Source organism: Anser brachyrhynchus (assembly GCF_964034855.1).
Source record: "Anser brachyrhynchus genome assembly, chromosome: 3".
Classification (NCBI taxonomy): Eukaryota; Metazoa; Chordata; class Aves; order Anseriformes; family Anatidae; genus Anser; species Anser brachyrhynchus.
The window spans coordinates 30,674,521-30,701,325 of NC_137696.1; the positions used below are offsets into that span (position 1 = coordinate 30,674,521).

General features: G+C 40.4%; 2 protein-coding genes across 13 annotated transcripts; one reads left to right on the top strand and one right to left on the bottom strand.

Moving 5' to 3' along the window:
• The first annotated feature begins 51 nt into the window (after positions 1 to 51).
• LOC308192507 (uncharacterized protein) lies at positions 52 to 25,738 on the top strand. Of its 11 annotated transcripts, none has more exons than XR_013948855.1 (4): positions 52 to 795; positions 18,590 to 18,677; positions 20,321 to 20,368; positions 24,405 to 25,641. XR_013948855.1 is itself a non-coding variant. In XM_080586141.1 (4 exons), exons 1-4 carry the CDS (start codon positions 478 to 480, stop codon positions 25,619 to 25,621), a joined length of 465 nt encoding a protein of 154 aa, XP_080442267.1. In that variant the 5' UTR covers positions 52 to 477; the 3' UTR covers positions 25,622 to 25,738. The 11 variants fall into 11 exon arrangements, 1 of the variants encoding a protein (XP_080442267.1); XM_080586141.1 differs by lacking the exons at positions 18,590 to 18,677; positions 20,321 to 20,368 and having other exon boundaries at positions 24,405 to 24,473; positions 25,112 to 25,173; positions 25,606 to 25,738; XR_013948853.1 differs by having other exon boundaries at positions 18,590 to 18,705; positions 20,321 to 25,641.
• On the bottom strand, positions 16,126 to 26,754 carry KCNG3 (potassium voltage-gated channel modifier subfamily G member 3). 2 transcript variants are annotated; one of them, XM_080586138.1, is made up of 2 exons: positions 25,989 to 26,754; positions 16,126 to 17,499 (listed from the first exon to the last, which is right to left on the bottom strand). In XM_080586138.1, the coding sequence occupies exons 1-2, from the start codon at positions 26,609 to 26,611 to the stop codon at positions 16,854 to 16,856; spliced, it is 1,269 nt and encodes a 422-aa protein (XP_080442264.1). In that variant the 5' UTR covers positions 26,612 to 26,754; the 3' UTR covers positions 16,126 to 16,853. The 2 variants fall into 2 exon arrangements, with proteins under 2 accessions (XP_080442264.1, XP_080442263.1); XM_080586137.1 differs by having other exon boundaries at positions 25,956 to 26,754.
• Positions 26,755 to 26,805: the final 51 nt, after the last annotated feature.

Here is a 26,805-nt window from a genome sequence, read left to right on the forward strand (position 1 = left end):
CGGGAGCGGGCGGGGAGGTCAGGTCCCGCCCGCCGGGGGGAGCCGGGCTCGGGGCTCAGGTGTCGGTACCCGGGTGCGAAGCTGGAGAGCCGGGTTCGAGGCTGCGCTCGGCTGCAGCCCTGGTGGAGGTGCTCAGCTCGCCTCCCTTAGCTGGTCTGAGCTCCCCGCGAGCTGTAGGCTGTTAGGGTGCTGGGGTGCTGCCCAAAACGAATAGAAAAGTTTATTCAGCAGTGAAGGACAGTTATTACCGACCTGTGCTATACGCTATATGGTCTGTTGGGAGTCCCATGTGCGGTTTTGCAGATATGTTTGCTGTGAAAGTGTGCTCATGTACAGAGTGAAACCCAACTAAAATACACCTTCCTTATAAGCTGGGGAAAGCTCTGCTTCTAGGAGGTGATTCAGAAAGTAAAGCAGCCATATATAAAGACAGTATTTCTCTACCCAGCCCTGTAACACCTACTTGGCTCCTGAGCCATGAGTGTGGCGGCAGCAGGACAGAGCGCCGAGCCCCCCTGCATTCACCCCTCTGCCCAGCACAGCGGTGGCCCGGTCAGGAGGAAAGCCAAGCCCCCGGGCATCCTGTGGGCACAGAGCTATTACCCACAGAGCTATTACCACAAGGGCCAGGCCCTTGCTGCCCACGTCCCACCTGTGCCTGCTGCCCTGCAGGCTGGGCAGGTTTCCTCGGTGAGGAGGCTCCAGCCGCCGTCTCCGCCATCCTCTCCAGAGAGCCAGCTGGGTGCTCCAGACGCGATTCTGAGTCGGAACGTCTTCCCAGGACATATTTGCTCAGTAAGTAGGAAATTTATGAAAATATTTTGTAAATGTTACAGGAAGAATTGTGAAATCCCTGTAGCTTTCGAGGCTAGGAGGTATTAACGAACTGGTACACGGGCTGCATAATGTATGGTGGAAAAGACTTTGCAGACCAGGATTCTGCTTAATTCTGAGAAAACTAAACCAGAAGGTATGTTTGACTGCAAATCTCCCTATAATGGAGCAAAACACACTGACGATAGGGTATGCATATTCTTTTTAAAGTGGAATTTTGGCTGTGTTTGTATGGTAACAGTCCCAATGCATTGAAATCCATGGGAGCTGGCTCATACTGTAACTACTCTGGAGCTTTTCATGGCCATACATGTCTGTAGATGCTTTGTCAGCCCCCCTGTCCTGCTATTTCAACGTTCACATGAGCTCTGGCAAGCTCGTTTATCGAGGTTGTTTTATATCTTGCTCTTCTATGTTTTGTTCTGATATTAATGCATCCTACAGTCCTGGAGGAGGCTGCGGCAGCTCACACGTGGGGATGATGCCATTGTATAACCAGCACTTGCTCTGTCGATGCTCTTGACTCAAGCTCTTGAAATGCCATTCAGTATTGACTGAAAGCCACAGAAAGGAGCTCTGAGGAAGCTATGGAAAATGTATAAATTCATCCTCTTCCAGTTAATCAAGTTAGATTATAATGCTTATAAGTAAGCTGTGAAATTTTGCTGCTGTAGGCTGTTGAAACAAAACCTAGGTGCTGTCTCTCTATTTTAGCTCAGAAAATAGAAGATTATTTGCCTTGCAAAAGAGATGCATGAGAGGATGACATGATTAAAATTAGTTACAAATGAGGCTTCTGTTGTTCTCTTAACACAAGAGCACGGAGAAATTCCATGAAAAGGAAAGTAAAAAGCTTGGAATAACATAAATTTCATCTTTCCTTTTAAATGAAGACATTTGTTTATGCTCTAGGCTCTTGGTCCAACTTTTCTTTAGTCTCTAGACTTTTGCCAAAGACTGCTTTGCTTGTCAGACTTGCTGACATAATGGGTAATTAGACTGGAAAACTTAACTGCAATGGGAAATAATGGAGGTAAAATGAGGCCACTCACCCCAGCAGGGTTAAAGAAGGATTGGGTATCTCTGTGGACCATAAAACCATGCACAGCTCATGTAAACAAAGTGTCCCAGAAGGAGAAGACTTCCTGCATCGGGCCTTAAGATGAGCTCTGACTTTTAGACACTGAAACAAATAATTCATGGAGACTGGCAACTCTACAGCTGCTCTGTTGGGGCTTTTATGCCTTCATCTGCTGTGTGGTATTGGCAGCAGCTGAAGGCAATACTGTCCAAGCTACACTGTAGTGTCACGTATTTTATTTATTTATTTATTTTTCCCCAAGATTTTTTTAAGGTAACTGATTTCATACATGCAAATTTAAGATTATGCTTCAAGGTGAGTAGGCTTCTGGGAGTGAATGAAAGAAGCAGAGTACCTTGAAGTTATTCTGCATTTGTTGTTGTTGTTGAAATTTTTGTGTTTTTATTTTCTCTTTGAGGGTAAAATAAATAAAGAAACAAGACCTCACTCAGTTGCTTAATGAACAACACCTTCATATGCTGATCATAATTTCAGCACAGATGTCTGTAACTCAAACTCTGTGAATCTGCCCATGCAGATCTGTCCTTGAATTGCTGAGAACAACTGTGTGGGTGGGTTTAGAACATGAAATTGCTGTGTGCACTTATGTTTTGTTTATGCAGTACTCATTTTTAAGAGTACTAGATTGGATCTGCTTAATATTTGCCTTGTGTGTCTGTGTGTGTGTATATACATAATATATACAAACCCCCAAACTAGATGATGATCTCCAAGCATAAGCTCTATTAATGTAAGAGACCGTGACATTGTAAACATGTTGTTTGAATCATTTTATCAACTGAAAGAAATGAAGTCTAAACACAGAATAATCATCCAAGGTATTGGTTGCCTCTAAAAACTGTACCTGAATTTATTGGTGCTTTATCACCCGTATGTTTTGAATACAGCACAGGTGACTCTTGGAAATAGACTACTATTGTCAACTGAGAGTTCTCTTCAATGGGCTTAATAATATTGAAAATTAATATTAAAAAAAAAACTTTTAATTTTAAAGTTATTCATGCAGTTCCAATATAAATATAAATTTAACCACAGTTTTTTTCTCATAACAAAATCCTTGTTTGTTTGTTTTTTTCTTCTGAGGGAGATAGGGTTAAAGAGGGTCATTTATCTTCTCTGTGAATTTAAAAATAATTCCTTGTTTCATTTCTGTTTCATTGGTACTTCTTTGTCTTAACGTAAGACTTCTACATGAGAAATGCTTAAGAGCAACAGCAATTTTGGAGATAATGATTGCGTTTGCTGTAGGGTGGCTAGGGATCAGGAAGCGTTTTAAAGGTGTTGAACTGTATTTGGGGGTATCTACCTTTTGTTTTACCTGTGTAATATTCTTTCTAGGTTCTTGGGCAGAACTTAACTGAAAAAGTTAATTAAGGAATTGAAAACTTGAAGATCTAATTCTTGTAAAGTCTTATGTTTGAATAATGCTTTTGAGGCAATAAGATGCTTTTAGTAGTCTGTTCTGTGGTTGTGTTACATGTTTAACAGCAAATGGAAATTATGAAAGCAATGGTTTGTTCCAGGTTAGTGATGAAGTATTCTTTTGTCCTCCCATTTCCAGATGTGAAAAGCATTGTAGGAACCTACAGTAAATATTGCTTTTGCTATTTCCCAGCCTTGTTGTCTTTGCTTTTATTTTTTTCCCCCCTTTATCATCTGAATTGCAGAATTGAAGGTAAACTTTTCGTCTGATTGAGACACCAGCGTTGGCTATCAGTAAAATAATAATTACCTAAATGCCCTATATATTCTACTTTGAAGAAAGTAATCCTGAAATCCACACACCCTATCCTTATGGCTTACAACACCACTTTGGAAATTCCGTACTACAAGGTTGGATCCTTTGCCCCTTGCTTTCGACTCTAATAAAGACAACCAAAGCTCAAAGCTTGTCTATGTGTTTTTCTACTCTGACACATTTTTTCCTCAGCTACTGGAAGGGAAGTCTCAGGGTGGCAGTTCCTTAGTCTTCCTGGACTTTTCTTTTAAACATTACATGGTAATGAAATAGGTTCCCAAGTAAAGTGAGCTGTATCTCTGGACATCTAGAGGTAAAATTTGTCTGCAAGGTTTTACGTTTTCACACTTTTGCCAAACTCTTCCTTCATCTTTTCTCTCTCCTTCTCTAGGGTATGAGTGTTTATTCCCAGGTAGTCAGCAGTCCACAGCAAAAATTTGTTTTTCTCAGTTTTGTTGTGGATACTGGGAAGATGATGCATTGTCCTTGTATTTCATTTCTTCTTGCCAGCCTTTTCATATGCAAATCTGCAAAGACTGGACTCCAGAGACAACTACATCCTTAGTGCAGTATTGTAACAATCTTCCCTGAATAAGGCAAGAAGATTTATTAATAAACAAAACAACAATAACAAAAAAACCACCCTCCTCAACGTGCACGTTAGAGGAGATGCTCTGTTCATTTTATATAGTGGGAGGCAGATAAGCAGTAGTGTGGAGTCAGGCTGAGGAAAGATCTCGTGGACTGTTTCTCAGTATTAACAGATAAATATGATTGCCTTGGAAATGCACAGGGCAATTTATACCCGATGGCTTGACTTGAATACCCATGTCTTTCACTTTTGTGGTCCAGCACCCACTCAAAATTTACTTGTCCTTATGATTTTAGTTATATTATCTTGTACGATGTTCTTATGATTTTAGCTGCATATCTGGTAAAATGTTCTGAAATGTTTGGCCTTAATGTGCCATTTCCCAACAGTGACCAGCCTAGAGCTAGTCTGAAATAACTCCACCTGAAACGTGGTGTCGGTGTCAACTCTCATTGTGTGCATCGCTCCGGTTGTCTGCACTGCTTCCCACAGTGGCCATAACCTGCTAAACTGTGAAGATGGGATATGAAGATGGACTTTCTAGATCCAGGTGCCTGCCTAGAATCATGTTCACCGATGCTACCTCTAAGACACTCTTCTAGGTACTGCCACGGGATAAAGCAGCTGAGAGCTAGCCAGACTCTTAGTATACTCACTGACAAGGCCCAGCTTTGCCTGGATTATTTGTTAGCAGGCTGTACTCTAATGGATTTTTGTTTGGCTGATTTAGAAGAGGAGAAAAAAAAGGCACACTTAAATTTAGTAATGCTAATGTCAACTGTCTGATTACTAGAGTAATCTTTCTCATAGAAAATACTCTTGTTATTGTGAATCATTTAGTACATCAGAAGTAACATAATAAGAATAGATTGCTGCCATGTGATCAGTGTCTCCTGCACTGAAAACAGTGGATAGTTTTGACAACCTTTATTTTTAAGGACTGTATTCTTCCAGCAGCAGGAACCATTACACTGTGATACCTTTTTCACTCTGCTTATTATCTTCTCTGCAGCATCCTATAGCTTCACTGACATACTGTAAGCAGGTAGCTATTCCAGTGTAGTCTCTTCATATGGTAGTGTAACTCTCATCTGTTTCAGGAAGTCTTGCAGGTTTTTAGATGCTTTCACCCCTTGTCTTGCTGTATTAAAATATTTTTACCTTTTAAAATAATCTGTGCTTTCTTACTGTCATGCGAATAGGGACAGGGTAAAACTGGGTGTCCGAGCAGATGAAGGAACCTTTAACATAGCGTTTCCCTGCATGGGAGGAAGAAGTGTGGAAGATTTTGTTAACAGTGTGGCAGAGCACTGAGAAAGTTCCCAGTAAGGGGAAGAGGGAAGTGCAGTATCGGCTCTGTAGACAAGAGGACTGAAGAGTGCTTGAGTGACTCGAACAATGTCAGGGAAAGCCAAAAGGAAGCGATCCTGAGCCCAGTCCTTGCACATGTTAGAGAGCTGGACAGTTGTGGAAATAGGGAGCCCAACAAGTAAATGCTGCCTGCAATATCTGCCCCTGCATTGTGCAGGAACTTTTCTTTGGCAGAGTATACACAGCCTTACAAAGTCTATGGTTGGATTAGATTTCTTTGCACGGTGCTTTGCATTTCTTCATTTTTCCTGAGCAAGAGATCACCTGTGTACGAGCAGGTGTGTGTACATGCCTGGAAGCAGTGGGATTCAGTTACTACCGCACAACATCTAAGTCAATGTTTTTGTTGGAAACTCGTCTACTGGCAACATCCTCTCTCCTAAAGGTTTCTCACAGTAAATTTCACTGTGCCATCTCTGGCTGCCTTGTCTTGCGTGGGTTCTGTGAAGCCAAGTGCTAATGGAGAGCTTCATTTGTCTCAATATATAGGAGCCTGGGCTTTTGTAGTGGGAAAATCTGAGTTCCATTTTGCCAAGGAATACCAGAGCTAGTAGAAGCATTGTTAGTGCAGACGTTCTGGCAATTGTGCCATGTCCTGTTCTGCAGCCTGCCGGAGCTGAAGAAATGAGGAGGTATGGAAACTGAGATTTGGCACCATGATTTTATTTGCTTTTTATTATATGTATTCTTGATTGTTTCCCCTCCCCAATGTAGTTCTCATTTTAGATATTTGCAGTGTGGAGCTGATGTGGTGATGATTTCCTAAAGGATTCCCTGTGTCCTTCTGACTACAGATCCTGTTGCTTGCTGTTCAAAGGCAGAAAGGAAACTTCTATGTGTCCTCAGAATTGCTGGGGGTGCTGCTTTGACCCCATTAATTTGCTAGTCCCAGGTCCAGTTGCAACCAAACAGACAATATCAGATTGCTCTAATTTGAGCCTATGAGCACTCAAGCCTCTTAGCACTGGCTAAACACTTGCCTTGCAATGTGGAGATTACACTAAAATAATGGGAACCAAATTACTTTAATCTCTTGCTTGCTTTCTTTGCTTTCGCTATGTTATTATATTATAGCATCATGTTTATAGGGCTTCGGGGAGAAATGAATTGGGAGTGAGATCTACTTGCTTGCCTTACAGAAAAGTTTTATGGGTAGAGACAAGGGAACCTTTCTCCAAATGCTATTAAAAAGTCTTTATTTAAGGTCCCATATATATTCAGTGTAATCTAAGAGATGACTGCTTCGCACATAAAGCAATTTGAACTTTGGAAAAATACTTGTGTGTGTTCACTTATGTTCCTTTTGGGGTGATTGCAGCCCTAAAGCTTAAAAATTTCTTAAAGCTGGTTACAAAAAAAATGAAATGGTGAAATATGATTTGCCTGTTTGATGGATGAAGAGGAAATACAAGAACCAGCAGAGAGTTTATGGTTTATTTATGTCTACTAGTAAATAACTGCATGTTTCTGCGATGGACTTACCCTGTTTTTCCTCTGAACTGTAGCATGCAGGCTGAATGCCTTTTGTTTCAGACTGTGAGTCTTTTTTGAACAGTGAAAATGCCTAATCCAGTTCCATAGTGTTTGTCTCCTTGCTATGGTCTCCAAGAGAATTGAAGGTGCTTCAGCTGAGCATGTTTCATTCTCTTTTTAAAAGCAAAGTCATAAGTATTTGTAGCATACCGTGTTTTAAATTAGCAGGAGAAAATTGATAAAGATGTTGCTTGGGAGCCCAAGTTCTGGAGCTGACCACAGCAGCATTTGCTGCTGCATTTGTTACCATTAGCCTGGAGTGCGAGGAGTTGGCTGAACCATGCTGACCGCAGCTTTAGCCTGTATAAGCAGCAAAAGCTTGTGTTTAGTCTATCAGCTATCATAATTATAAGCTGGGTAGGGACTCCGAGATACCTGAGATACCACATTTCCATGGAAATTCACATCTCAGAGGGGATGATGTGACCTTTCTGAGCCTTTAAGTCAGAATCATTAAGGTTGGAAAAGACCTCCAGGATCATCTGGTCCAACCATCACCCTACTACCAGTGTCACCCACTAAACCATGTCCCTAAGCACCACGTCCAACCTTTCCCTAAACACCCCCAGGGACGGTGACTCCACCACCTCCCTGGGCAACGTCCCAGTGCCTGACTGCTCTTTCTGAGAAGAAATGTCTCCTCATCTCCAACCTGAACCTCCCCTGGTGCAACTTGAGGCCATTCCCTCTAGTCCTGTCACTAGTTATCTGTGAGAAGAGGCCGACCCCCAGCTCCCCACAGCTTCCTTTCAGGTAGCTGTAGAGAGCAATGAGGTCTCCCCTGAGCCTCCTCTTCTCCAGACCAAACAACCCCAGTTCCCTCAGCCGCTCCTCATAGGACTTGTGCTCCAGGCTCCTCACCAGCTTCGTAGCCCTTCTCTGGACAAAGTCAAAGCCCTTTGTTTGTTTTTGTTTGTATTTTGAGTTGCATCCTTTACTGCGGATGCCATGTGGGTTTTTGGTCATCATTAGTGCTCAGTAGAAAGGGAAATGACTGCTGAATGGGATGAGATGATGCCAGATTCTCTTCTGTTCTCCTGATCTGAGAGGCTGCTTCTGTAGACAGACACTTCCAGAAGATGTTTAAAGGGAAATAGTAAATCACAAATGTCGTCAATACAAGTGGTCAGTGTGTAACTCAAAGATACAGGTGAAAGTGTTTCTCCTTAGCAAAGTAGGAAGGTATCCATTGGGTTAGGCCTACTAGGTATGAATGGACTGGGGAATTGCTTTTTAACACAGTTCCTTGAGGAGTAGGGCATTTGATTTATATAAGTATGTACCTACAGCAATGACAGTAGGGCAGAAAAGAATGGGCAGGATGGGCAGAAGGGGGCTTGTACCACCATTTCAGAAATATTTGGTACTGGCACAGAGGCCTGCCAGTGCAGCTGGTGGCAGAAAGAAAATGGGGTGGCTAAGAAAAGGGTAAGAACCAAAGAGAAAGGGAGTTGGATGAAAAAGTCTAGCAAAGGAAGAAAGCAGAGATGGATTTTCAGGGACGACATGGCGGGACAGCAGCAGTGATGGGGAACAGGGCAGAAAAGCACAGTGAAGCCCTATTGTGTTTAGTGTCTGGGAGTTATCTGCATCGTCTGTTCTTAATTTCGGTGAGTTGGTTTTAGAAAGGACTTCATTGCTGTCCCAGAGCTTTTTGCACTGTTGGATTAACTATTTTTAACCTCTCCCTACCCCTCCACTCCATCTCCCTTTTTCATTAATTAGTCTTCCATCTGCTCTCTGTGATGTTCTTTCAGTTGTATGGCAATCCTGGCCTCTAAATAGTGATAAATAACCAAAGGAGGGAACGTAAAAGCGATGATTCCTCTTCTGGATCCTAGACGAGGATCTTTAACGTCGGAGTGAAAGGCTACCAGTTTCTGAGGCTGTCAGTTGCAGTTAGCATTACTCGGTTGCGTGCTGGTAGAAAGGGACCAGCCAGCAGAAGTACCTTGTCCAAGCTTGGCCAGTTTGCTTGGTAGAAACAACAATTTAGAGTAATCAACCAAAAACTAAAGGAGTAACTACAAATTGGCAGCTCTGGCATGCCATTGGCAATTCCTTCTGGGCTGCCAGGTCTGACGTTGGCAGGCACAACACACGAGGAGGTGGCCGAATGCTCACAGGTGAGCTTTCCTGCAGAGGTGTGAGCGGGTTTGGATGGGCTGCAGGATGCGAGGTGCAGGTAGATGAAGGATGAGATATGGATGATTTAGGCGATTTTGTATTGCTTTGTAGAAACTTTGCTTTGCATGACTGTTTCTTGCCATTATACGTGACATTTATTGTGGGGGAGGAGAGAGCTTTTTATCCTGCACTGACACAGAGAAATGTATGGATATTTGCTCTCAGCTATCTAATCTGGAATTGAACTGCATTTCAAATGTGATTGGGACAGTCTATACGAAGAGAAGGCAAAGGTAACAGCAGCCTCAGTCACTGGATGTTAATGTTTAACCTTAATGCTCCTTGAGTGACGATCAGGCAAAAGGAGAATGAGAAGGTCTAAGAAAACAAGGAGGGTAGAGATGCTGAAGATGGAGTCTGCTATACAGAGGGAAGCAGATCAGCTTCACAGTTCCTGCTGCTCTTGCTGAGGGTAATCTGGCACTTACATCCAAGCCTTTGTCTTCCATAATCCAGTTGACAAGCAGATTTTCTAAAACAAAGCAAAATTTGTCTTGCTAGCTTTAATTCTGTGCTGGTTGCACTTCTCCCTTTATTTTTTTTCTCTATGCATATATCTGATTTTTAAGTTTCGTGAGGCAATGGAGATTAAAAGCTGCTGTGACCTGTAAACTCAGTTTGTACCAAAGGAGTCAACAGGTACAGCCTAAAGACACTGCACTGAAAGGAAAAAGAAAAGAGAGAGTAAGACTCTCTGGCAGGAATCCATGCATTTAGATTTGAATTTATGTTTTACTGAAGTAATTTTGTTGCTGATGCTTTTCTTTTCAGTGGGCCTCTGCATGACTGTACTTAGAAAATACACTGTTGGCAATGTTTCTCTTTTACACTTACATAGCATCTATACAATAGAGCCCCTATCTAGGCAGCATCAAGGATTCAGGATGCTATTTTAATAAATGGCCCCAGTTTCATTTGTTCATAGCTTCCCATCAAATGACTCAGCTGACATCCGGTTCAAATATTAAACCCTAGCAACAAAAGCCACGGTTAGAGGCTGTGCTATCTTGGTATATATAGCCAGTACAGATGACAAGGCCTTTAGCAATGTTGGGAAGATTGTCTTCTAAACGCTGCATCCTGCGTGACCAACTCTAAAATGGAGGGCAGGGAGGAGGAATTACATTTGAGCACTTAGTACTTAAAAGTACACCAGACTCAACAAGTTAGCAATATTCATGCTACAGAGAAAAGCTGTGATGCTTGCTTGCAGTTTTGTCTGTATACGTATTTTGAGTTGTGTTTCAGTCTTGGATTATATGTTTTTTGAGAGCAGCATTGTAATTTTGATCTACGACTGTAGAGTACTTAGGGAAACAGAAGCCTGGTTGATCCTCATTATAGCTCCTAGCTGCTACTTCAATATTGGTAAAATAGCACTGAAAAGAAATAGAAAAACAAAGTCAGGGATTTTTAGGATACAAGAGAAAGAATGCCATTTTTGAATTTTCTGATTTCCTAGATTTTATTGAATCTCTTTACTATCTTTTAAAAATTCTTATAGCAAGAAATGTATAAAATGCTCCCTGAGACAGCAAGAATTTATTTGTCTTTTTGGCGTTCTATGTATTTACAGTTGCATCTCAGATTGATAGGAGGTGCAAGTGCTGAGAATATCTGTAAAATAATGTGATAAAACATCAAAAAAAGAACTTCTGCTTCCAAAATATTTCAGAAGTTCTTTTAGCAAAACATTTATAAAACATGATCAATTTAATTTAAAAAAAAATGATAAGTAAAACGAGAAGTAAAAATGCTCAAAATGAAAAGTTGGTCATTCCATAATAATGCAGTGGGTTGGTGCTGGAATAGTTGATAATTCACAGATCTCTTAAAATATTCAAACTTTTCTCTAAAGAACATTAGTTGTGTTTATTTTTGGAAGCACCTTTGTAATGGCTGCACTTAACAAATCAGCAGAGGGCATCTTGGCTCTGTTTGTTCTGTCCTTTTAGCTCCTAGGCAGACCCATAATAATGCAAGTCCTGCACTGGTGAAGCTTCTGGTTGCTTTGAAACTCCAGGACTATGAATATAGATTCATTTCTGTGAACTTGAAGCCAAATTCAATCATTTTTCCTAGATTTGTTCTTCTAAGTAATCCCCAAGGAATAATGCATGTGCTACATGGCTGCTTTTGAATTTTGTTTGACAGTTCTGTTGCCTATAATTACTGTAGGTAATCAATTGCTGTTATTGAGAAGAATAACGCTGTGTAGGTTTGTTTATTATCTCACGGTAACTTGTGGACTAAATATTTAGAAGTTCTATCGAGTAAGGCTCCTAAGTCCTAAATGGCAAACTTCTCAGTAGCCAAAAATTGCTAAAGGAAAAAAGTTTTTTTCTGAGGTACAAAACCAATATGAATAGCCACAGAATTCACTTGTTGAAAAGAACGCATTTTACACAATTAAGCATGTTTGTCTTGACCCCTAGTATATGAAATAATCAACAAACCCAGTACATTTTATTTTGTGATTTTACGCGTCGAATTCTGTATTCACATGAAGAAAACACTCATTACCTTTCCAAATGATAGTATATATTTTTCTTTACAGAGAAGCAAACAATATATAAAATTAATATTCTATAAAATTATAAACCTTTGAGCCTGTAAAGAATAAAGGAGTCAAAAATGTGTAGTTGCAAACATCCATATTTTATTAATTTGACTAAAGGTTCCTCTGTGGCTCTTAAAATTTCTTGTCAAGCATATTCGTACTTGTCAGTTGTGCTTGCTCCCTGGGCAGCCTTCTTGATGCTTAACCTATTACATCATCTATAAAAGATATTCCCTACTTGGTGTTGCGCTTCACAAGCCATACAAAATATTAGCTTTCCACTATAAAACAGGTGTTATGTTGTTTCTTCCACATGTGCTGGGGCAAATCATGAGCTGACATAAACAACTGTGGATCTAGCAAAACCAGAAGACTTTTTTTTGCCTTTCTCACTTAAGGAAGAATCCTTATTATAAACAGGGATCTGTTTTACCTAGCAGGAGCTAGTGTCACGTATACTGATGTGTATGTTTGCTTTTACAAACAAATAACAGAAAATGTTTTCTGAAGAATTTCCTTTTTTAAAATCAGTGATTTTTTATTTATTTATTTTTAATAGAGCAACATAATCTCTTTTTTTTTTTTTTTCTGTGCAGAGCTAAGGTTGTTTTCTGTCAAACATCTCAGAAGCATATTTGGAAGGATAATACTAAAAAAGTCAAGGTACATCAAAAGGCCAAAATTTTAATTGGGAGTTTTATCCTGAACCTCTTATCTGGGAGAAAATTCAGAGCAGAGCAGTCCTTGTTCATCTTGCCAGTTTGCAGGAGACTCGCTGCTGTGACTACTGAATTCAGTGGCTGCTGCATGTGCATCACTGCTTCTGGCAGGCATTTAGGGCTTGTACGGTTTTGTGGGCACTACACAGAGGGGAAGAGACCAAGTGACTTGATCCTGTAAGGACTTGAGTTTTATTTCAGAAACATCAGGGTTGAACACTAAAAAAGCTGAAAACTGATTCCTCTATGGGGACCAAATTTCGTATATAATGTTAAAACCCTGTACCTTTTCCCTTAAATATGTGGGTGTCAAGGTGGGTATACAGGATTTTTATCTTCATCAAGCTTGCTCTATGTACACCAGGATCAACCACTGTACAGTAAGAATGAATATCACATATTTAAATGGCTGATCCCTGGGCTAGTAAAACTTTAAAATCACCAGTTGATTGAATTAATTGGGTTTGTTTTTTTGTTTTGTTTGTTTGTTTGTTTTTTGGAAGGTGTTTATAAAAACAGTATCACTTTATAGCCTTACATCAAAGGAAATTACGTTCTTCCATTCTTTGTTATTTTGGGGATGGTGCTTTATGTGGAACTGTAGAAGGAAGATATATTGTGGGTACCTTTCAATTACAGTGATTTCAGTAATGATCAAATGTTTTTATGTGGCACTGAGCACCTTGAAGGACTGCAGCCAATATACAGTTCCCAGTAGGTCAGTCCTAAGGACCGAACCTAGTATGTAAGTGTGATTAACCTTTGCTGTCATCAAGGTGTTTAATGACAGTTCAAAATTCATTGGCATGGGTTTAGCTTTAGACAAACAGGCTGGGTCACAATTATGTAAGTTCTCTTTATTTATGCCTAGTTTTATTATATTTGTATTTTATCTAATTTGTTCCAACTGTAAACGTTTCAAATAATGAAAGAGGTACTATCCATGAAATATTTTTACTGTGTTGGCTTCAAACTGGCAATTATTAGAAATGAGCCACTTCGTCCTCATTTGGCTTTGAAATGCTGTAATTTGGAAAGAAAGCTCTGCACCCAATGTCTGCATAAAACGTGGTCTCAAGTACACTTTCAGTAAAAGCGTCACCTGTTTAAAGATACACTTATTCTAGACCACAGAAAATTGATCATTGAAAATGTAACATGTACCCTATTTATTTACTATAAAATTCTGTTTTAAAGTTACCATTGAGATCATGTTACTTCAACTTGGTTTTAAGGAAACTAAAGGCTACACACTGATAACCATAATACAACAGCAAAAAATAATAATAATTAAAAAAAAACAACACGACAGTATCTCTCCTTAGTGGGCTTATAAAGAGAGCAGTTTCAAAATAATATTTTATTATAACTCAAAAATACATAAAGGTTATTCTGTCCACATTTTGCCATACAAAAAATGAACATAAACTGTTTTAAAAAAGTATATAATCTCCACAGACGTTTTTTGTTACACAATTATTTTCAGTAGATAATCATTTTACACTGGGGAAGGGATTCTTTAGCTGGAAAACAATCATAAAGGATCATTTTGTTTGTGTACCAGATATAGCCTGGATCTGTTCATCTTTGAAAACTTCCCATCCTTAATTGCTTATACAAAATGATTTGTGATGCAAACTGGTATTCAGAAGTTATGTGCATTAGTTTGTATTCTTTCCTTTATACAAAAAGTTAGATTTACACGTAGTGCTGCAATGCATTTTATTTTGTCTTGAAATCAAGATTGCAACGTACTTCAAAGTACATTCGTGTTGTGTGCTGATTTCAAATAATTGTCATCCTGAGGATGGGGTGTTTTGTGGGAGGAGGGTTCTACCCCAGACCATTGGTTTGGTTAAATATAATACAAGGACAAAAGGCAAAATAAATTTTAAGGAGTTTTATTGGTATTTTTTCCCAAGCATTAATACTTGGAAAACAGCATATGAAAATCTGTAGGGCAAAGTTATTATGTGGTGGTTTTTTTTCATTTTTAATGGAAAAAAATGGAGAAAAGTATAAAAAATAAAGGTTTTCTCCTTGAAAAGGTTTTTTTTTTCTGATACTGTCAAAATAAACTTTTCATTAGAAGATGAAAATGTCATTTTCTTCAATTAGCTCTGTTTGGATTGAAGTCTGAAATTTCAATTTTGTCAAGAAGGAATTTTTTTGTAAGGAGGAGAAAACATTTCAACTGACAATAATGTATAATATATGCAGGATATATATAGGTACACATGCAGGAATACAGAGCCAGCATCTCTGCTGGTGTAAAACATCTAAGTGTCTCTGAAGTCGCTACTTACCTAGCTAACATCAGCTGTGAATCTCACCTAAGACAGAACTTTTTGCTGATATTTACCTCTCTGTGGATGCAAGAGCACGTTCCTGAACTACGTAATTTCAATACAAAAGGCATAAATATAGCAGTATAGGGAAGTTTAGAGCTGAACGCCAGAACGTCAGTGGCAAGAAACAGAGGTATGTCTGTAACATTACTTAATAATGTGTTCTTTAAAAACTACTGAAGTTGAGCTCGTCTGTGAGGAGGCTACTAAAGTTCTTTTCAGGTCTTCAGAAAAATTGTATTTGCAATGTAATTCCTTAAGACTACTTAAGACTAAGACCACTTAAAATGCTAAATGAATTTTTCAAGTCTTGAGTGCTCTTTTCATGGCCTTCAACATACTGGTCATTGACCAACGTGGCATTTCTATTTGAGTGAGCAGTTCCAGAGATGTGTTTTCTAGGTGGTACTCATTTTATTTCTAGAGCTGTTAACAAATACATATATAAAAGATGCTTTTACAGCACAGTAATAGTAAACGCATTATTTTCAGACAAGCACATCAAATTCAACTATGCCAATGACTCTGAACTTCCAGGTTAATAATGATGTTTATTGGTACCCAAATCTGTAAAGCTGTACCTAAATATGTTTTAGTATCCAACTGCACAGTTCTACATAGCAGCTTTTCAGAATTATACTGAACAAGGCTGTTTAGCAGTACTACACAAGAAATGTAGTGAACAATATTTCAGAACCTAACTTGATTCATTTTAATTTTCTAGTTACGTTGGAGAATATACCCTTTTGCCAAGCGCAACTTACACTTCTATATTTTACTTTCTTTGATCTCTTTTGGGCTTTTTACAGTCGTTTTTAAAACTTCTATGAAAGTAAAATGTATGCTTCTGTAAGGATTGCTGAATTTCAAGATGATGATGAGTCTCATCTGACAGGGAGCAGCTACTCTTGTTTTCCAGTGCTTTCTCCAGACTGTTTCAAGTGATGGAATCTTATAATTGGTCTTAGAGAACTTTCACTACGATATATATGTTCATTTAAATGGGCAAAAAATATGTTTATGAATATATAACTTCAGGTGGATGGAGTTGAACCGCGTGTATGTAAAATTTGGATAGCTCCCCCACTAAGCTACCAGAAAATATATTTATCGATGCCCGAATTTTTATGCTGATAGATTTGGTTCCAGAGAAGAAAGTAACTGTAGTTAAGGAAGTCCTTGCTACAACGTTCAAAGGTATATGTACTCTTTAGTTATTCCATTATAAATTCAGAGCAAAGACACTTACTCCACTGTTTTTTTATGGAAAATTTGTGTGCTTCATCAAAGATCAGAATCAGACCTCAAAATTTTTTTCCCTACTGACCTATATTCTTCATCTTTTCTAAGTCACAGAACCAGCTGTACTGTGTTGTGAAGCTCAAAAGTAGCAGCAATTCTCCTTCAAGTATCTAGTTTGGTTATCTGGGTTAGAAGTGGAGATACTTCAGGCAAGAAAGTATGATGCCTCTACAGAGCATTTAGATTTTGTAATCTTTGAAAATCTTCTGCTACACATTGCTTTGAATGATGTAGGATGTAATTATGGGAATGACGAATCTCAATGTTAAACATATTTTTTGTTCTGCTTTTGTGTGGAAAGGCAAACTGAAGACCAAACTGGTCTGGTGGAGGACTTCTGAATCCTCTTGTGTTGTTCTCTCAAATTTGAAGCATCACTCTCTCTCCTTGCAAGGTGCCCAAGGCAGGTGGTTATCCTTCCTGTCTGAATGGTGATGGGCTTTCTCCAGGCTGGCGAGAATGTTGTTCCATAGGACCATCCAGTCAAGGAGGACACGTGAAGAGACTTTCCACCATCTTCTTCTAAGACAAAGCTTAGCAAGTAACTACAACAGAACTCAAGTTTGGTCAATTTAAGAATTCAGCTGAGAGGCTTCTACTGTACCGAGCAGACCGGAACTTGAGCTCATGGTAACACTGCACAAAGCTATGATAAATGAAGGTGATTGGCAAGGCTAGTAAAACGATGCCACTAACCACACAAATTCCTCCGAGAATCCTTCCTGGTACAGTGATGGGACACATGTCACCATAACCAACCGTGGTCATAGAGATGATCACCCACCAACAAGCAGCAGGGATGCTGGCATAATCCTTATTCTTTGTTCCCAAGTCCAGCCCATTTTCAAGAAGCTGGGAAAGTGCACTGAAAATTGCCATAGCAACACAGATAAAGACAAGGAGCATCACCATCTCTCTGTAACAACGCTTCAGAGTCAAACCAAGTGTTTGAAGGCCAATGAAATGACGAGCCAGTTTAATCACCCAAAAAATCCTCATCATTCTTAAGACCCTCAAGGTGACTCCAGCCCTCTGAAGCTGTGAGTTTTCCCCTGTAAAAACTGTCATTAGAACAGAGATGTAGTAAGGAGTAATTGCCAGTAAATCAATGATGTTGAGAGGTCTTCTGACAAACTCACACTTGTTTTTTGAAACGATGAACCTCACAATGCACTCTGCAGTGAACCAGCCTATGCAGATAGCTTCAATTATCCTGTCAAAAGAAACAAAGTACAGTATTTATGTTCTGAGGAAAGGCTTTAGTGCCGGTTTGTTTTTTCACGGACATTACCAAATTGACATTCAGTCCTTCACAAGCGACAAACAGAAAGCCACGCTATTCTTATTCTGAGCATGTAACACCAGGTTTCAGCAACTAACCTTAGGATCTAGTGCAGAGTTTAAACTGATCTGTGCTAAGAACCCTGTCACCGATCACTTTCTGTGAATTACAGATTCTAGTCCTAATACTGGACGCATATGCCTACAAAATCTGGAACCCTGCAGGAAATGATTGAGTGCCAGTGCGTAACATAATCTAGAATACTTTGTTTGTTTTTGTTTAAAATCTGTGAGAACTGATCCACTTAACGAATGCCAAGGACTGTGGATCAGTGAACTGGCAATGTGTTGAACCAGATTGCTAAACTGAAATGAAAGTGAAGATGGAGTAGGTGGAAATCAGCTTTTGCATCAGATAATTCATGCAAATTGGCTCTTCAAGAACCAGCTGAAACCGGTCTTATTTGCATACTAAATAGAGGCTAACCTAGAACTGTATTCAAAACTTTATAATATCGACACTAAATACAGGTGATATTTTATTCTTCACAGTTGGGTACACATAGTACCAAAGTAATAAGCTTGTGTCCTTCCATTTACTGCTAGGCTTGGCATTACTGAAGTTTTTCTTTTCTTTTAAATGTAACTCCCCTTAAACCGTGTCACAGTAAAATGTCAAGGTAAGCAAAGCAATAGGCGAGATCATCTTCTTGCCAAATACAAATAGCAGCCCTGATTAAAGAAAGCATTGCTGTCCTGGAGGGTGATTTCATTACATTTCTGAATGCTTTAAAATCCCAGTGCAGCACGTGCGACTTGAGAACATTCTCAGCCTGAAACCACTAGAAGGTAGAAATGGGTATCAAAATAACCCTTTTCTTAAGATTTCAAACTACACTCACTTATTTAACGTGGGAGGGAATGGGAGCTAATATTTTACTCTTTCCTTTGTTTGCTCATCTTTTTTCAACAACTTTTTGTGTAAAGAAAAAGCCACTTATCAGTGCCATCTCTACCAACAGGTCTGAAAGCAAAGTGAGATAAAATTGGAGATTGAAAATGCTAGATGAAACCAGAGATTTTTCTTTCTACTGCAGGGATCCTAACAAGGTACCGTCTACAGAAACAGTAGTGATTTGTAAGTAATAATCTGTCTTTTGAAACATAAAATTTTGTTTCCCTAACATGTTTTCTTTTTTTGTTACCATTTCTGAAATCTGTTGTTATTATTAAAACAGTGGCCTGCTAGAAGAACAAAGTCTTCTGTAACTCCTGTAATTATACTACTAGACTCTATAAACCAACTCTCATAAAAGCGTCATACGCTAAAATTTTATTTATTAATTTCATTTTATTCATTCATTCACTTTAGTTTTATGTGAAATAGTAGAGGCAACAGTAATAGTCAGTCGACATAAAGTCGTAAGTTACGCCATAATTCCAGCCACAGAAAATTTAAATGAACATGAATTAACTACTCAGGGAAGTAGTTACATAAAATCAGACCTTGCTATGACCTTGTTATTCATGATTCATGAATAACAATGAAAGTCCTGTAAGCAAGAGGCCTTTCGTAATAAAGGGCTTATAAAATACTTGTTCATGTTTGCAGCTTCTGTTGTAAAGGCCTCTGAATTTTAAAAATAGCTTCTTCTGAAGAATTAAATGTTCTCTTAAAAATTAAGCTTTTGAAGATATTCGTGTTTCTGTTAATAACGGCAGTGGGAACTGTCATGCCCATTTGTTTGGTAAAAGAAAATTCAGGTCATAATGTCATCTAAACAAATCTTGTACTGAATATATGCAAGTGTTCGTATGAATGGATTATCATTCCTTCATGTTGAAAAATCAAGAAAAAAATGTTAGTGGGTAAATTCACTTCAACCATTTTAATATACATGACGAGGAAATATATAAGAGTTTCTCTAGTAAAAGTAGCCAGACAGCAAGATCATGGTAATGGATGCACTGATAAAAGCTGAATGTCCTTAAAGTTGGCTGTTTGAGAACTCATAATTGTTAAAAGAAAAAAATGCATCTGGAAATAAATTTGCAGCCAAGAATATTCTACAATTCTGACAAACTCCATTACATCTTACGAGATTTGTCTGGTAGTTATGCCTATGACCTATGACGTTGAGCATTTACTTGAAAAAGCAATTCTTAATTTTACAATTTAAAGCTGTTTCAATTGGTATTTCCTGATGCCTCTATAACATTGAAGGCGTAATTTCTTGATTTTATCACAAATTAGGCGGGTTATCTCTGAGTCAAGCTTTGAGGAAGCTAGGTCCTAATAGTTGTGATATCTTAGAAGTCATCTTTATGAATCAATATTGATTCAGAGGTCTGGTATAACTTTGGGGAGTAGTTGTGCAAGTAAAAATCCATGTTAGATGAAATGTAATCAATCTGTTGTTTTACTCTGTTGGTCCTTAGCACAAAAGAAACTGTAAATCAATTATACTTCAATAGGGAGGACTGGAGAGTCTTTTGTTGTAGAACAGACTACAAGACAGCTAAGAAACAGTACTTGATGCAAAAATGACAAAGCAAGATCAAGATAGTGGAGATGCATTGCTGCCACTTGACAACATATTGCACTTCAACGTCTCCGTTTTTTTATCTGTCGTTCTTTCTCAGCAATTACACAACCTGGCTAGGGAGATGATAAAGAAGGGTCTTTCCTACTACTTAGCCACTAGTGAAACGTGTTGTTCCTCCTCTCATGTCACTCTTTTTTGCTTTTGTAGATGGGTTTCAGCAGTCCTGATGAATCACCTAAGTGCGTAAGCGCTTAGGTAAGCACAACTAGAAACCTCTGGCCTGTTGTGAAAGCTGGAGTGCTACATACTACACTTCTACTTTCAGATTAAGTCTCCCTCTCCCTTACAGTGACTTATCTTTGTAACTAAGTTATATCCTTGTGAATGGAGAAATAACATTTAATAAGAAAACCAAAATTAAGTCCTTTACTTCATACTAAAGTTTTTTTTTAAGGCCAACTAAAATGCATTCACTTGGAAGACTAAAGTAACTGTATCTTCTGCAATCAATTCTTAAAATATTTGCTGCATATTCACATGACAGACTGCCTGTTCATGAAACAATATGCTCTTTAAGCATCTGTAGCTATATAATTAAATCATGAGCTTTATTTGGTAAAATGTAGTACCTATTCTGGTTTGTTGGGTTTTTTATCTGTTCAGTTTTAAAATAGCTGGTATTCAAGAAGGAGCTGGGAAATTAAAACCAAGTCTATTAAGTGTTTCCTTAAAGATTCCCCATAACATTGGAATAATTGGAGAATATTAAGTCCTAGTTTTTAATAAGTTGTGGGTTATTTCTGCTCAAACTTACTGTCCATTGGCCTAGACCTAAGTACATGAAAGAGTAGTGGTTTTTCTTCCTGAAATTGTAAGCCTCTTGGTACTTAACAGGTTTTCAAGATTGCTTTAATGAGTGTTTTGTCCATAAACTGAAAATAAAGCCTTTGTGATCCTCATTTCTACTGTAATTCAGTTGCTGTTTAATTTTCTGTTCCATCTGATAACAACCTTTCAGAATAGGCTATTTTATGTACACTGAGTTAAACTGCTTGAAAATTTTTTCATGCACTAACAAGACTTTTATTATGCTAAAAAAAATCACATTGGAAACATCATAAAGTATTTCAACTTAGCATTACACTTTGGCCCAGCATGCTAATTTGTATACTTTTAATATCCACTGGTGAGTCAGTTGAAATCTCCCCAAAATATTCATTAGTGGCACTATTACTGATTAAACTTGTAAATAAAACATACATATCAACAGGACACACGAGGAAAACAGATGATACGGTTAAAGACAGTATATGACAGGATTAAGGTCTGTCAGCACTGATTTGATAAATTGTTGCTAAAGCCTATTTCCATGTAAGATACATTAAGCCTGAAAAATGTCCAAGGAGTAGTGAGAATGATCAAATTCCTGCTCAGGAAGACTCCAAGCCATTTCAGCAAAAGGTCTTTTTTAATCCTTTTGAAATCAACAGGATTTCTGCCTCGCTACAAACTGCAGAGCAAGGGCAACAGAACAGCTAGTTTCACTGTATTAAAAACCTTGCTGGTGTTTTTCCTTTATGTCCCTGTTTTGATAGCAATATTTCCCGATGCATTAAATGCCGGTGCATGCCTCCTGGGGGGGGGTGGGGGTGTAATGACCAGCACTACCCTGAGAAAGGGAGGGGCCAATGCCCCACAGCTCTCAGGTAACACCTGGAGTTGAACATCCCAGCCCTGGTCTCCTCAGCATCTTTTCCGTATGCTTTGCTCACAGGAGTGGCACCTAGCCCTGGTGAGGTTGTTGAGGTTCCCCTGTAGCCAGGAAGCGATGCATGGCTGTTCTTTGTGTTATCTCTATTTTTCAAAACTCTGTTAAATTCGTTAGAAGAATCCACATCTGTGTTTTTAAATTGGGTCTGTAGTTCCATGCATTACTTTCAGCCTACTTTTAGAACTTAGGCAAAAATATGGTGTTCAGGCTGGATCTTACGCAAGAAAGAATGTCTTATTTTTATGAACGGGTGTTGGGCATGAACATTTGGGTGTTCTGAAATAATAATGACTTTTGTGCATTTCAAATGCAACTTCTTAAGCTGATGTTTTGCAGAGATGAAAAAAGCCCACTGGCATCTGTTGAGAAATGCTGTTTGGAGAAGTTACTGTGTTTATTTGCTTTCGCTTAACAGCATGGCAATCATACATGCTTTACAACTGAGGGATTATTTCAGTACAAATTTAATCATGATTCTGTAAGTAAAAAAGGGGCAACAGTCTCTTCTTGTGCTAACTAACTATTCATATTTAATTTAGAAAAATAGTTTAAAGATGGGTAGATAGAACTATACTGGCTTTAAGTCAAGCAGCTTCAAATGACTTCTTATTACAAGCTTAAACTCTCCCCAAAAGATTATGCTTACGATCAGTTAATGGATGAGTCCCTGACCAGAGACTCACAGCATGCATCTGTTGGCATTGATCAGAAGAGAGCAAAGATGACTTGAAATTGCCAGAAGCAACAGAAGGGGAGACAGGTGTCCCTGCTGTCTGCTCCTAAACTGTGCAAATCTGATGCAAATCTTTAGCTCTGGTAAGTGAAACATGCCAAGACAGGGAAGAGAGCAAAATCATAAAATGCAAGAAAATTTCAATAACTCCTTCCTCGTCCTAAGCATGGACCTGGGGAAGGCAATCCCTCTGCAAGTCAGGGAATTATATTATCAGTGTCCCTGAGATCTGTGAAATTCAGAGGTCAGATTCTTCATCGCTCTCCTTAAAAAGCCTTAGAGTTTTCTGTTGCCCTCTGAAGGGGATTACTGCAAAGGATCAGAAACAGCCGTGCGCTGTTCACCTTTTGACAGCATGGTCATAATGAAAAGTTATAACAACATAAGGGTTTCTGAGAAAGATATGGGAAAAGCTGGGTGGACTCGATTTTTCTGGTGAAGAGGTGTTTCTGTAATAATAACAAAAAGAAATAATAAACTCAGCTGGTATTAATTGGCAGCAGTAGTAACCCTTATCGCAAACCTCATTAAAGAGGCTGATTTTGTAAATTATAAGGAGTTAGTTACCACCTCGCCTCTAGAAATGATGTCCAGATAAGGTGGAGACACCCCAGTAGAACTGTTTTCACTACAGCTGCCCTGAGTGGTTCTGGGGGTGGTTACCACAGCTCAGCCACAGAAGTTACCGTGTGGCACCTTTCCAAACTGTAAGTAACATAACATTGAGGAAAGGACAGTTGTTTTTTTATTGGTAAGCCTATGAGAGACTGAAAATACCAGAGAGATTTTAGGGTTGCTTAATTTCCAGAGGTAATTCTCATCTCTTCTAAGCACTGGCTCATACTGATCTAATAGTTGGTTACACCCAAAGTCTGCATTGTAAGGAGTTCTAGATAAGCCCGTTCACTTTTCATTTTTAAAAGTTTTCAAAATATGTTTTTAGGATAATGTAGTCTTTGTACTAGTAATTATAGTGCTGTGTGTCAAAACCCACTTGCTTACAGCAGTAATATCACAACTTCTCTTGAGAAAAATACTGTTGTATTATCATGTTAGATAGAACTTTATTTTAATGAGATACCTTGCTTAATAAACAAAAGCCAGGATTTGGCTTCAGACTTTTGGATAGATCAGGAACTAGCAGCCAGGTGTTTACAAGCACTCTCACTTAGGATGGATGGCATCGCCAGAGTACACAAATCCTTTGGCAAGTGTAAGTAGTTGTAACTTAACTGGATCGCTCAAAATTAATCGTAGCTCACTCCTTTTTTCCAGATATTGCAGGCTTTTTAGTCATGACACTGCATACACAATAAAGAAAGGAGTAGCCCCCGTAAGAGAACAAGGCCACCTCAGCAGGTGACAAGCTGTGGACAGAGGAACACGTTTGTATCTGTTTTCAGTGTGTTCACCATTAAATTGCTATTGATTCACATTTGCAGTGATAGCACATGGGTGAAGACACGCAAAATGAGCCAGCCTGTATTTAGTGCTCATCTGCAACAAGATTTTTGCAAGAAAATGGTTAGAAACTGTTCAACAGCAACTTTTATTTATACCTCTCCCCCCTTTTTTTTTTAATTGCAATTCCATAGACTGCTGCAGCTGGTCCTAAAAAAACCTCACCCTGTCATTGGCAGGGTCCTTTCTTTTTAAAAGTAGCCTTCAGTGCCCTGACAAGTGCTTGGCTACACACTGTCCCACAAATAATTGGGACCTTATCCTTCAAATGCTTGGTACACAGTTTAGTCATTCAGAGGAGTAAAATCATGTGTATATCTACACAGGTTCTTGAAGATGAAGGCACTACGAAAGAAAAAGTACATGTCATCTGCCTTGTTCATCTGCAACTCCCAGTAAGTGAAAAATTGTTAACTTTCACATCATAAAGATGCGATCAAAGATATGACTAAAGTCATTTATGCTATCATTGCCGTTGTGTATATTTTCAGCTATGTATTGGGGGGTGTCTAAGCAACTTGCTGCCTTAAGCAGAGATCACTCAGAGCATCCCCTCTTTGAAGTAACAGCAAAGATTAAGGTTTTTTAACTGGAAGAACCTGTAAGAGCAACTTTTGACATATCTGCATGTAGGCAGGAATCAACAGCTTCTCAGTCTGTATCTGCTTTCTTTTTGTTCATATGATTAATGCTTTGGCTTGGCTACAAACAGAAATACAGGTGCACTTTCCATTAAGTTAATGGAAACTATGAAAATACTTTCCAAGGAATTAATTTGGCTACTAAGATATAATATATCACATTCCAATTAACTCTACGGTAAAGGATGGTAATTTCATAATGACTAGGCTGCAATTTCACTGTAGGACCCCCTTAGCAGAGTAGATGCTGAAAACTTTTGTTGAATACTGTATTTGTTTTAAACTAATGGAGAAGGTGGAAAACATGAGAAATGTTTACTTTTATAATATCTATATCTGAATCTTATTTATGAGATAAGTCTTACTGGAACAGTCCTGATCCTGTTCTCTAGAGAACGGAAGATGGAGAGCAATGGTACCGAAGTCCGCAGAGTCACATCGATGTAACCCTGAGGTGAGGTCACAAAGATGATTTAAAAAAAAAAAAAAAGGCCTCACTCTGACTGGTGTAACACCAGCACTGAGCCTTATACACCCATGCCCTGGTTGCTGCAGCTGTTTCACAATGTTAGTGTCTTTACATACGTTTTGTCTAAAGGAAATGTACACATCTGCTATACGTTCATACCCCTGGGGCACTGTGCGATGCAGCTGCAGGAGCTTAATGCTCAGGCTGATCACCTGCGGTGCCTCTGTACAGAGGAGCTGAGTGGCAGAGGAATGGGGTCCGGCTGCCGCCCCATGCGAGGTGTTCCTAGATCAGCTCTCTAACACAGGGTGTGCTCCTGTGCGAGCGCACACAGCGCGCTCTTCCCCAAGTAAAAGCGAAGGGAGCTGCTTTCTTTCAGGGCTTTATTTTCCTTTTTTTTTTTCCTCCCCCACGAAGAGGGGGTCTGTCATGATTTCCTGGGCGTGGGAGCCTCCCTACGTGGGTGAGGAGCCCCCCGTGCCTCCAACGGGGGCCACGGCAGCGCTGAGACAAGAGGGGCCGGCGCCTTTGGAGGAGCGGGAGCCGCGTCCCGATCGCTCCGGCTCCGCTCCGGTTCCGCTCCGGGTCCCCCGAGCCCCCCTGTTCCCCGTCCCCGGGCTGATTTCGGGGTTCCGGGGGTGCAGGCGGGGAAGCGGCGCGGCCCCGACCCCCCGAGACCTCCAGAGCATCGCGACGAGCGGCGGCACACAGCGGACGGGACACACTGGGAGGGGGGCGGACAGCGGGAAAATAAAGGATCCTCCTACCCTGAGGGCTCCCTCACTGACTCTGCTGTGTACCTGCTCTGCTCCTCCACGCTGCGGTTCTCCGGCGCCCGCCACTCGGGCAGGGTGCTGGCGCACAGCACCACCATGGACACGATGACGAAGAGGATGGAGACGGTGGCCAGGACCTGGGCGGCCAGGGAAGACGTGGGCTCCTCGAAAGTCCTCCGCATCCTCTCCAGCCACTTGCCGCCCTCGCCCCCCGCCGCCCGCCGCCCCTTGGCCCGGGCGTCGCCGCCCGCGTCCCCCGCCGGCTCCTCGGGGCAGTAATAGGGCCGCGACTCGGCCAGGCGGTCGTCGAGGCGGCGCTGGCAGCAGTAGTCGAGGTGGGAGCCCTCCAGCCCCCAGTAGAGCAGCTCGTTGTAGAAGGAGAGCTCGCACATGTGCGGCACGAAGCGCAGGTGGCCGTGCCGCACGTAGAGCATGATGAAGCCGAAAGCCTCCGAGTGCCGGTCGAAGAAATACTCGTTCCGCTCCCGGTCGTAGTCGTCGCACACCTCCAGCACGTCCTGCTCCGACAGGCAGCCGTGCAGGCGGCTCACCCGCCGCAGCGGGAAATCCTTCAGCACCTCCCGGGAGAAGGAGTACCGGGTGCCCCCGACGTTCAACACCACCGGGGGGCCGCGGCCAAAGTTCATGGCTTGGGCGGGACGGAGGAGGAGGAGGAAGAGGAGGAGGAGGAGGAGGAAGAGGGGCAGGGGCCGGGCCGGGCGAGGCGGGGGGCGGCAGCGGCTGCCCCGGCTCCGGCTCCGCTCGCACCGCTGGCGGCTCCCGCTCGGCGACGGGGCGGGCGGGGAGGGAACGAGGGAGGGATGGAGGGAAGGAGGGAGGG

Bases quoted from the DNA above. Each gene is read 5' to 3' on its own strand.
- LOC308192507 (XM_080586141.1), top strand. From the start codon at position 478: ATGAGTGTGGCGGCAGCAGGACAGAGCGCCGAGCCCCCCTGCATTCAC. The intron at 796-24,404 runs GTAAGTAGGAAA...ATATCTACACAG, and splicing joins TCCCAGGACATATTTGCTCA to GTTCTTGAAGATGAAGGCAC. The intron at 24,474-25,111 runs GTAAGTGAAAAA...CCTGTTCTCTAG, and splicing joins TTGTTCATCTGCAACTCCCA to AGAACGGAAGATGGAGAGCA.
- KCNG3 (XM_080586137.1), bottom strand. From the start codon at position 26,611: ATGAACTTTGGCCGCGGCCCCCCGGTGGTGTTGAACGTCGGGGGCACC. The intron at 17,500-25,955 runs GTAGGAGGATCC...TTCTTTTGACAG, and splicing joins TCAGTGAGGGAGCCCTCAGG to GATAATTGAAGCTATCTGCA.